The 11345-nt window shown below is 40.5% G+C and overlaps 1 protein-coding gene across 1 annotated transcript; it reads left to right on the plus strand.

The window, feature by feature from the left end:
- Positions 1-601: 601 nt before the first annotated feature.
- On the plus strand, positions 602-6170 carry LOC119358702 (putative disease resistance protein RGA1). Its single transcript, XM_037625141.1, has 5 exons — positions 602-886; positions 1098-2189; positions 2839-5189; positions 5379-5637; positions 5804-6170. The coding sequence occupies exons 1-4, from the start codon at positions 623-625 to the stop codon at positions 5428-5430; spliced, it is 3759 nt and encodes a 1252-aa protein (XP_037481038.1). The 5' UTR covers positions 602-622; the 3' UTR covers positions 5431-5637; positions 5804-6170.
- Positions 6171-11345: the final 5175 nt, after the last annotated feature.

An 11345-nucleotide genomic window follows, 5' to 3' on the forward strand; every position in this document is an offset into this window, starting at 1 on the left:
ATCATCATATAAGGAAGAAAAAAAGAGAAATAGAAAACAAAATATGGAAAAATGAAAAAACAAAAAGAAGAATGAATAAAAGAAGGAAAATGATGTTAGCTATCAGATCTCGCTAACTGGCCAGGTGGTTAGCACATTATACTGCCGAACAGGAGGTCACAAACCTATATGGTTCTATGGATCGTGTCTTAAGTATTCGGTTTATTCCTTTCGGTCGAGCCCCCGTTTTTTCCGGTTTATTCCTTTCGGTCGAGCCCCCGTTTTTTCCGGTTTATTCCTTTCGGTCGAGCCCCCGTTTTTTCCGGTTTATTCCTTTCGGTCGAGCCCCCGTTTTGGGCCGGCCCAACAGCACGGTAGAGTGGGCGCCGGAACCCCTAGTTGGTGCCGAAGGCGCTGACTAGGAGCTCCCGACGCCAGGCGCCGTACAGGAAATGCCATAATAAAACCTTTGCATGTTTTAAGAACATTGTGAATTTAGAATGGGCCGCATGGACACATGGCCCATAGATGTGGGCTGAAATACTACACTAATCACTTTATATCTTGCTTATGTACCACCTACGCGTTGACCATAGCAACCCACACCATTGGAGACCAAAATCTAGAGAGACGAACACCAGCCATGGCGATGCCGTCAGTCGCCCATGCCGTTGTTAAGATGGTGAGAAAACAGATTGATTCTTCCACTACAGGGCCGATCACGCTGCAGTCGGACTTGGGGGGGATCAAGATGAAGCTAGAGGAGGTGGAGGCGATGTTCAGGGACGCCAAGCGGGGGGCGATCTGGACACAAACGGAATGGCTGGAGCCGCTCAAGAATGCAGCGTATGAAATCTCCGACATGATTTATGAGTACGAAGCAAAGGAGAAACCTGATACCCGAAAAGTATGTAGGCACCTTACCAAACCAACTAGTACTATTTGTCCATTGCTGCCGTAAAGCTGGATCTGTTTAGCTTATTTGATCTTTGACTTCTCCCTTTGAGTTGGTAGATGGCAAAATTGTTAAAATCAAGGTTACCTGTTATTATGCTTCTTATTCCGAGAGAGTTAAATTCAAAGAACTGTTCTAAATTTTGCATTTGATGGCAAATCAGGCATATTGTTTCCGTACCAAAATTGCAATGGCTGATATGAGGAAGAAGATGAAAGACCGACTGAACGAGATCACAAACCTATATGGTTCTATGGGTCGTGTCTTAAGTATTCGGCCAGAGGGGCATTATGATTTGAGGGAAACATCGGGGATGATGGAAGCGAACATCATAGGGAGGGATAAAGAAAAGCAGGAAATAATAGACTGTCTATCTGGAAGCAGGACACAACACATCACGATACTTCCTATATATGGAATTGCAGCCATTGGCAAGACAGCATTAGCACAATCTGTTTTCAATGATTATCGATTCAGAGACTACACTCAGGTGTGGGTCTATGTGTCCATGACATTTGATTTGAAGAAAATCGGCAACTCAATATTAGCACAAGTGTCAGAAGAGGGGGGCTACTTAGTTGAAATGGATATGATAGTTAATCGTCTTCGAGAGATACTTGCTGGTAAGGAGATTTTAGTCGTTTTAGATGACCTGTGGGAGAATGATCCATCTCAGCTTCAGGATTTGAAGTCCATGCTACAGTTTGGCGAGGGTGTCAAGGTCATTGTTATGGTAACTACACGAGATGAAGCCATAGCAAGAGAAATTTGTACCATTGAGCCATACAAGGTAGCTCCTGTAACAGATAACATGTGCTGGAGTATAGTAAAACGGAATAGTCGCTTTGAATCTACAAACGGCAAAGAGCAGTTGGAGCAGATAGGAATAGACATTGCAATGAAGTGTCAAGTTGTGCCTTTAGCGGCCACGATAGTTGGACGCGGGTTGGGATGGCAGTCAGGGAGGGAGTATGATATGTGGAATATACCTAATGCTGATGATACATCATCACAACAAGTTCTTCAGTCTCTGCTATTAAGCTATGACCATATGCCACCTGAACTACAGTTATGCTTTGCCTACTGTGCCATCTTGCCAAGGAATCGCAGTATCATTAAGAAGGATCTGATTCGCCAATGGATTGCTCTTGGGTTTATCAAGCCATCTAGCACCTCATCTGCTACACAGGACAGTGAGTATTATGTTGCGCGGCTTCTTGAGCTTTCGTTCCTTAAGCATGCAGAGTCAACCTCGGTGAGTTGCTGCATACAACATTTACAGTTGGAAATTTTATTTTTCTTCAATCGTTTGGATCACATTGTGCACGTTTCGATCGTGAGCGGGGAACAAAAGCATTATGTTGCATGAAAAAACTGCTTAACATAAGTACAGATACCATCATTCTGAAAAGGAAAATCATATTTGGAAAATCTACACATCTCCAAAACAGATATTTTTAACATTATTAAGTTTTAATATAATATGTGTCATGTGGCCTCACCGGCTCACCCTCATGCCAAACACAGTTACACACCAAATCTCCGGACCTCGAGTATTTGATTGTTTGGATTTAGTATTGGAGTTGTTTGTAGCGAATTCAAGCAGTGTATGCTACATATGATCCTCAAGTCCTATTTCTTTTCCTTTCTTCACAGGACATGTACTGCATTAATATAACACTACCTCTGTCCTAAAATATTTGTTATCCTAGAATGCTTGCAGTTAAATTTATCTATCACTGATCACTGAATAAATTACCATTTGGATTTGCTATTAGTTTCACAACATAACTTCTTACATGTTCATACAGCATAATTTTCCTCTTTGTACTCTCTTCTTTCTTTAATAATGAAAAAACACAAACATCTGCAGTACAGCTTATACGGTTATGATTTTGTTGCAGACTACTGAACCGGAAGATAAGGACGCAATGTTAAATGTGGATGGTCTGCTGCATGACCTCGCAAGATCAGTTATGATGGGCGAGTTAATTGTTGTTGATGCTAATAATACTGGGAGGTATGATCGTGGCCGATATGCAGTGCTAACCCACTGTGATGCCAGGTCACTGAAGGTGTCCAGTATTTTGCCTGGGCACACAAGGGCGCTTCATTGTAGCAACACGGAGCTTACAGATGATTCGTTCTCATTTGCAAAGTGCATGCGTGTCTTGGAATTGAGGGAAAGCTCCATGCAGAAGCTACCTGATTCTATCTGCCAACTGAGGTACTTGGGGTATCTTAATTTATCTGGCTGCTCCCGACTAATAACTCTGCCGGAATCATTTGGGGATCTAATGAGTCTGGAGCATATCAATTTATCAGGCTGCTCAGGGCTGACAAAACTGCCACAGTCATTTGGGGATTTAATAAGTCTGGTGCATATCAATTTATCATGCTGCTCAGGACTAGAAAATTTGTTGGAATCATTCGGGGGTTTGAAAGAACTGTTGCATATCAACTTATCAGGCTGCTCTAGACTAGTAAAACTGCCGCAGTCATTTGGAAATCTGATCAATTTATTGCATATTAATTTATCAGGTTGCTCCCTACTAGCAAAACTGCCGGAATCGTTCGGGAAGCTCAAGAAACTGCTATATCTGGATCTGTCATTTTGTTCCTGTTTTGAAGGAATCTTTGGACTTCTTGCTGGACTTACCAGTCTCCAGCATTTGAACTTGGCACATCCATGCTGCTCTCGTGCTGAACACCGGTCCGCTCTGCAAGGTCTGGCAGGTGTTTTAGGGAAGTTCACCCAACTCCAGTATTTGAACTTATCCATGTTCCTGAATAATATGTTCTACTACTGGTCAGAGATGGAGTGTGTCGCATACATTGGATCATGCATCAGCGGCCTCTCAAAACTCGAGCATTTGGACCTATCCCATAACATATTTCTTACTGATCTTCCCGAAAGTATGAGTGGCCTCAACAAGCTGCATACCCTGGATCTCTCAGGCTGCATTAGACTAAAGAGGCTAGCCAAAAGGATAGGTGAAATGAGCTCTCTCAAGTTAATAGCTCTGAAAAACTGTGAGGGACTAGAAAGTTGCCAGTTTGTGGTCGGTGTTAATAGTGGACCATACAGTAGCACCAACAACCTTTTTCAGCTGGAGGTTGTGGATTGTAAAGAGCTGGAGATAAGCTGCCTTGAGAAGGTGACGTCTTTGGAGGAAGCGCGGAGGATAAAATTAGTGGAGAAACAAAAGGTAGAAACACTGAAGCTTTATTGGACTTCTATTGGCGACGCTGGAGGACCACTGCTGGTGGAGGAGAATGCTTTGTTAGGAGAACTAGTGCCACCACATTCTCTGAAGTGCCTTGAGATACATGGCTATGGCGGCGAAACCTGCCTCCCGGTGTGGCAGATACCAAGCATATCTTCTCATCTCCCTAACCTTATGGAGGTTATCATGGAGGAGTTTCCGAGGTGCATGGTCCTGCCACCGCTGGGTATATTACCAAACCTCAAGCGCTTGGTTCTCAGAAAGATGGCCAGCATCACAAGAATCGACGATGGTGACCTCAGTGGCGGCAACCACGCAGCATTCAGTCAGCTATCAAAGGTTACCATCGATGACATGGAGAATCTGAAACTGTTTCTGTTCCGTAGTGTAGATGAATTGCTGATTCAGAAATGCCCAGAGCTGAGCTTTGGGCCTCTCCCTCCTAGAGCCCAAAGGTTGGTGATAGCAGACTGCAACAAAGTCGTGTCTTCATGGGGGAAGAGACAAGGAGACGGTGATGAAGGATCTTCCAGTTCTACTCCAGTAACTGAACTGGTGGTCGAAAACTGCAATCTGTCTCTAGGTGGCTGGAGTTTGCTTCGGCACCTCCCTGGCCTCCGGACACTATGCCTCTTCCAATGCGACAGCATGACCTCACTACCGGAGGAGGTGGGCGACCTCCGGTCTCTCCAAGAACTCAAGATTGTGTGCTGCAAGGAGCTCAACTATTTGCCGGATAGCATGCAACAACTTGCCTCCCTTCAATCCATGTATTTCAGTGAATGCGAGAGGATAGAAGCATTTCCTGAATGGTTTGAACATCTCACCTCTCTTCAGAGGCTTGACATCCACAGATGCCCTGCCATTTCGTCCTTGCCGCGGAGCATGAATGAAATTGCCAGCCTCAAAGATGTTCGTGTTTCGGGCTGTGAAAGATTGAAGAGGTGGTATGAATCGTTAGAGCACCAATCTCGAGAAAAATCATTAGAGGACAAGACGAAGCCAGCCCAGATCCGCTTACACTTTGAGTATGTGCTCTCCAAACTTGGCTACTCAATTGTGCTCTCAAATTTATTATTTATTTTCTTCTACCATCAGTACCGCAATTTGCTCAAGTATCTGGCTTTCTCTAATTTATTTAATGCCCACAAATCAAAGTTCATATATATGGACCAGAATTGTAGCTAATCGACGTGCTGACCTTGTTAATCCTGCAGAGAGATTGGAAGTGCTAACAGGCCAGGCCACCAACTTCCGCGAATGCATTGACGGCCGGGCAACAGGGCTGGAAGAACGGCAGTAGAATTTGAATGCACCGATGACGAATTTATCGGTACAATAAGCCCAATGATGTTTGCTGCAAAGCATGTAGAAAATCACCAACCTCAAGGATCTCTGAAATGTCCATGATTGAACAAATGGTGCGAGTCAGAGGAGAACAATACAGAAGATCGCTCACATACGACAAAAATATGAGTAAGCTAGGGCTCTACTAAGCTTTCTTAGTTTTGTTCACAGATCAGAAACATTACCATTTCGTCATTTATTCCTACTTCTTTTATTGATTTTACGATTACAAAACTTATTGTTGGCTATTCTAAGTGGAAATGTAAATCAAATGCTCGACTTGTTGATTCTGCAGAAAGCTGGGTGCCAGCAGGACAGGTGAACAACATGCATTTGCATATGCAAAGAAATCTTCTCGTGCCAAGTTTGGCTCGAGGTGCTGAGCGAGTACTATCTTGGCGTTTCGTGTGAATCTTCGCAGACTGAACCTGCTATGTTGTGTTATAGATTTCATGGAAATGTGATTGGGAGCTTTAACCGCCCTACTTGCTTTTAAAAAAACATCTATGCGGCAGGAGTTCTCAAACTTGGCATGTGACATCAGTTTGGCTCACCCCGCAAAAAAAAGACATCAGTTTGGTTCAATAATTTTAAGAGCACATGCTCGCCCTAGTGTTTGGGCGTCCGTCCCGAGTGGTGACGGTTAGCTGGTAACTATATGTGTGTGTGCATGTGTTTGGTCGTGTGATGTTTAATATGATGTGTGTGATGTCTCATGTATTGGTTAAGCTTGTAATAAAAAGTTTCGGAAACTAAGTAACTTCTGGACAACAAGGAATCCCGCTAGTATTGCATATGCCACTTTTCTTAGAACCTAGAATTGCACCCGTCTAGCATGAATGAAGATCCGACCACACTCTAGAAAGTTGGGCTGCCTATGTACTTACTCCCTCCGTTTCTTTTTACTCCGCATATAAATTTTGGTCAAAGTCAAACTACATAAAATTTGACCAAATTTATATCAAAAAACATGAACATTTACAATACTAAAACTATATAGTATGAAAATACATTTCATGGTGCATCTGATAATATTGATTTCATATTGTAAATGTTGATATTTTTTAATATGTATAAAGTTAGTCAAACTTTACAAAGCTTGACTTTGACCAAACCTTGTATGCATACTAAAAAGAAACGAAGGGAGTATTAATCTTCTCGGAGACTTCATAAGCTGACATTGATGCAAGTTATGCGGGCCTCGTTGGACAGCTAGATTCCCTTTGGTCCACCTACGCCGTCAAGCATGTGCGACACCGTGGCGTGACATTTGCACGCTATAGCTAGGTGAATCATGTTGCTCAAAACAAAAGCTAGGGGAATCCTATTTTATGCTCATATAAAGGCAAATAAGAAATCTACACTGATTGATAAGATTGTCTTTTCTAAAAATGTATTCTACATCATCTAGAAAAGTCATATGATACAAAATGAAGAAATTATCTTATCTTTATTTCTAGGAGATTATCTCTTAGCTAAGAGCATACAATGTTTTTTTCTTTGAGATGAACATATTTACTTCAAACATATAAATAATTCGATTTAAGTTTTGAAGTTTTCTTTTGTGCTATATACTAATTTTGCCAATTGCTAAACTGATTTCTAAAAATAATTTTAATTTACTAAGTAAAAGCATGTTTCATGTATTTTTGAAGAATCAACGTTGACAGCCTGCATCGGCAGCCGACACATTTAGAATTGCTTCATGTTGAGCATACCTATTGCACACTATAGGCGGCAATAGGAACTCCCTACAGCTAGCTCATGACGTCTCCTGTACAACATAATTCCACTATAAACACAAATGCCTTCATGTCTTTTAAATATATTCTATGGATTCAAATTTATTTAGATGTTTGCCTTAATTATGGAAAGCTCTTTGAAACAAGTCCAATAACTGATATATTTAAATTATTGATGAAAGTTAATAGAAAGTTAAGAGCATGTGAGTCATGCAAAACCTCATTTATTAATTTACAATAACTCAAAAGATCATCCCTTCTTATTAACAAAGTTTGAACACGTTGTTATAGACACAACGTTTGCCCTCAAACAGTAAGAAGCAAAGAATGGTTAGCAGGAAAAACTCATGAGCCCATGTGATCTCTCTCTCTCTCTCTGTAAAATGTTTGGGGCACCTAGGTGCCTGGGCACCTTATTCGGATCCTACCCATTAACACTTTTTTTTGTTTGGAAATAATCACTAATACCTTCCATATATTCTCCTTTCCATTTTCTGGTTGCATGCGCTCCACTGCCATTGATTGCGAATTGGTTTCCAAAAAATCGGAAGCTATTGATTCCCTCGAATGATTTATTTCCTTATATAAATTCTGCTGGTCTCGCTAAAATAGTGTGTACACTTGTACTTTGGTACATACGTACCGAATGATTTGTTTTAATAAAAATTGTAGGTACATACAGACATAGTCAGATATATTTGTAATTGCTTACGTAGGACCCCACGAAAAAGTGCATAGTCAAGATATGTTTAATCAAAATAAAACACATACCCATGGCTATTACATCTAATGAAAATACATATTGGAAGTATTATACCTATTGAGAATATACATATACCCGAGGTATTATATGTACTAAAAATATACACATACCGAGGTATTATACCTACTAAAAATTATGGATAGTAAAATATTGGCACGCCTCACAAAAGTGATATAGCAAAAGATTATCTTATTTTGAATTAGACAGTGTCGCATAACTAGAAATGATATAGCCAAAATCTACTAATTATACACAGGTGACTAATACCCGATTTTCTTGAGTATATACCCAGCTATGTAAAATCGATATCATATACCCCTTCTAATTCTCGAGTATCGAATAAACCATGTTCTAAGATCCTCCTAATAGAAATTAATTTAGGAACAAAATTAAGCTATTCTTTTGGGCAGGAAAATATTGTGCATACCCGGTCGACGTATATACCGACTATTTGATAAAAATAGAAAAATATTGTACATAGATATATACCTACAAACATATATACCCTACAATTTATTCCAAATAATTTGCATGCACATATATACTTTATGACTTATTCTAGGTATTAGATACATACAGACGTATATACCCTACAATTTATTCCAAATAATTTGCATGCACGTATATACTCTATGATTTTTTTAGGTATTATTTACCTACAAACGTAGCCTGATATATTTGTACATGGATACTAATTTTTTTTAAATAATAGTGTATACTCAAGATATTTCTGTAAATACCTCGATGTGAAATTTATTGGTATATACCCATAAATGTCACAACCTTTTTTTATAAGTGGATACATATACGTAAACTAAATACCTCGACAAATGATATGTTACGTTAAGATAAAGATGAATATCTATACAACATACCACGACAGATACGTATCAAATGTGTGATACTGGATAAATCATACCAAAATATACATATTATTCTCACACGATTTGTGGGTATATACCCTAAAAACTACTATGTACAGTACAAGGAGAAACTAGGTTTTTCTTATACATATAGCAACTATACACACACCTCTGTTTAAAAGGCATGTCAGCAATACTATTAATATGTACAGAAAAAAATAGATTTTTTTGAATAATTTCCTTCTATGCATGAATTACTATAGAATTTTTCTAGTGTTTCACGCGCACATGCGTGACCAAATTAAGCAGTCTTTGGTACGTGCATGCTAATTAATGACTCCGTCCAAATTAGAGCAAGTGGTCGCTAATTAACATGCAGTTAATGGAATTAATTAGTAAATTGCAATAAATGTCCAAATTTATTACTGGAAACGGGTATACCCGTTAGCGTCTATACCTAACACAACGCACACATCTTAAAGCAATCCAAAGGTAAACAAGCAAGGAGCCTAGGCACCTAGGTGTCCCAAACGGCCGTGCGTATATATATATATATATATATATATATATATATATATATATATATATATATATATATATATATATAGACACGCTAAACTAAGCCAGAGCGCATTATAGGCTATCGTACGCGCCGGCTGCCCGACCGAGTCTCTCAACTACTCTAATTAGTCCGCTCCGCGCGCCTCCTTACCGGTTGGAAATTCACCGTAAAAAACTAATGGGACATGGTAATGGACTTTAATCATTACTACGGCTCTCCACTGTTGGATAGTAAAATTTGCTATGTCTTCACTGTAATAAACTAGTGGAACACAGTAGCGGACCCTAATCATTACGACTCTCCGCCATTGGATGGTAAAATTTTCTATGCCTGTTCAGGCCTATTTGCACGTAGTAATGTGTTCATAAAACGTAGTTGCAATTTGTGAAGGGAACATAGTAATCAGGTTATTAAATTCTTTGGCCAATTTTGCGCAAAAAATAATAAACCAAAGTAGATCAGTCGTAAGCTTAAAATATTTTATGTTTATTTAGACTTCTTTAATTCTCACTAGTACGTGATTTTCCGCCATACCACATCGTAATGCAGTTACCACATCGTAATGCAATTACTAGCACGTACTGTAGCTAGTAGGATTCATGCATAGAGTGGTAACGCTGTTACCATAGGTACATTTTCCATTTAAATAAAACAAAACTAATATTCAATGTCAGCCGTTAGCCACGTACATGGTAATTGTATTTCTGACGTACAGTAAACCAATTACTAGAGGAACCGTTCACCGGCGCTTACTTTTTCCAAGCGTTGGCTAGAATCGTACATTCTTTTAACATAGTAAACCAACTAATCTAAAAAAAAACATAGTAAACCAACTACTATGTGTTCACCTTATTTTACGATCAGAGGACTGACTGCTGCACGGCCTCGTAATGGATTTACTGCTGCAATGCCTCGTAATGTACTAGTACTTCCGTTACCATGTACGCTGATATGATTACCGTCATTAGTAGATGGTGGGTTCAAGCGTCTAGTGTTGCGGGGCGGAGATGGGGCGCTGACTACGGTAAAAGAATTTAATCAATTACTATTTTTTGTATTGCTTGTTACTTCCATTTCCTAATCCCTATAGGGACAGGAACAAGCGGCCCGTCGGGTGGGTCATTAGCGACCAGCGCGTACGATTAGGCGTTTTGCGCTCTCGCGCAGTTTAGCGCTCTCTCGGGCAGCCAATTGGGTATGCGCCTGCTACAAGACAGATACACTACAGAGCAATACAACAAAGTGGAGAGGCTACAAGTGCAGGGGCCTGGATCAGAACGGGAGGCTTGGGCCTTGGCTCGGATATGAGAGGTTTCGGCCTCCTTCCTCCTCTAGTCCTCTCAATTCTCTGTTGACAAACTTACGCTCCCTCTGTAAGTCTGAGTTGTAATCCGAACCTTGTTCCAATTGACAATTGAGTGAATTAGAAGCCGGATGCTCACAAGTATCTTCACGGATTTGTCAGCGTACCGTGCACGACCTGCCACGGGCAGAAAAGAGAAGCAGATAGCAAAAAAAAAAAAGAAACACACACACACACACACACACACAAGCAACCTGTAAGTATGCCAGCCGGCCGGCACATCATGGCTTTGTCTTAAAAATTGATAGAAATTGATGCATCTAGTAGTAAAAATATGTTCAGTTACACCCATTTTGACGACAAGTAATTTGGAATGCGAAAGTACTTTGTGGACGATAGTTTGCCAGCCGAACTCCGCACGACGGAGCAGTGAACGGCGCTGCTCACTTTTGTTGTATGCATGGACGGTTTGATCTACTGGATCGTGTGAAATCGTGCATAATAAGAGCGTCTACAGTCGGATTTGGCAAACCCGGCCCCTCAAATGCCCACGGACGCACCCGGGTACGCCCGCGGGCGCATCTTGACGATCCCTCATATTTCA

Source organism: Triticum dicoccoides, chromosome 2A, assembly GCF_002162155.2.
Source record: "Triticum dicoccoides isolate Atlit2015 ecotype Zavitan chromosome 2A, WEW_v2.0, whole genome shotgun sequence".
In the NCBI taxonomy this organism is placed as follows: Eukaryota; Viridiplantae; Streptophyta; class Magnoliopsida; order Poales; family Poaceae; genus Triticum; species Triticum dicoccoides.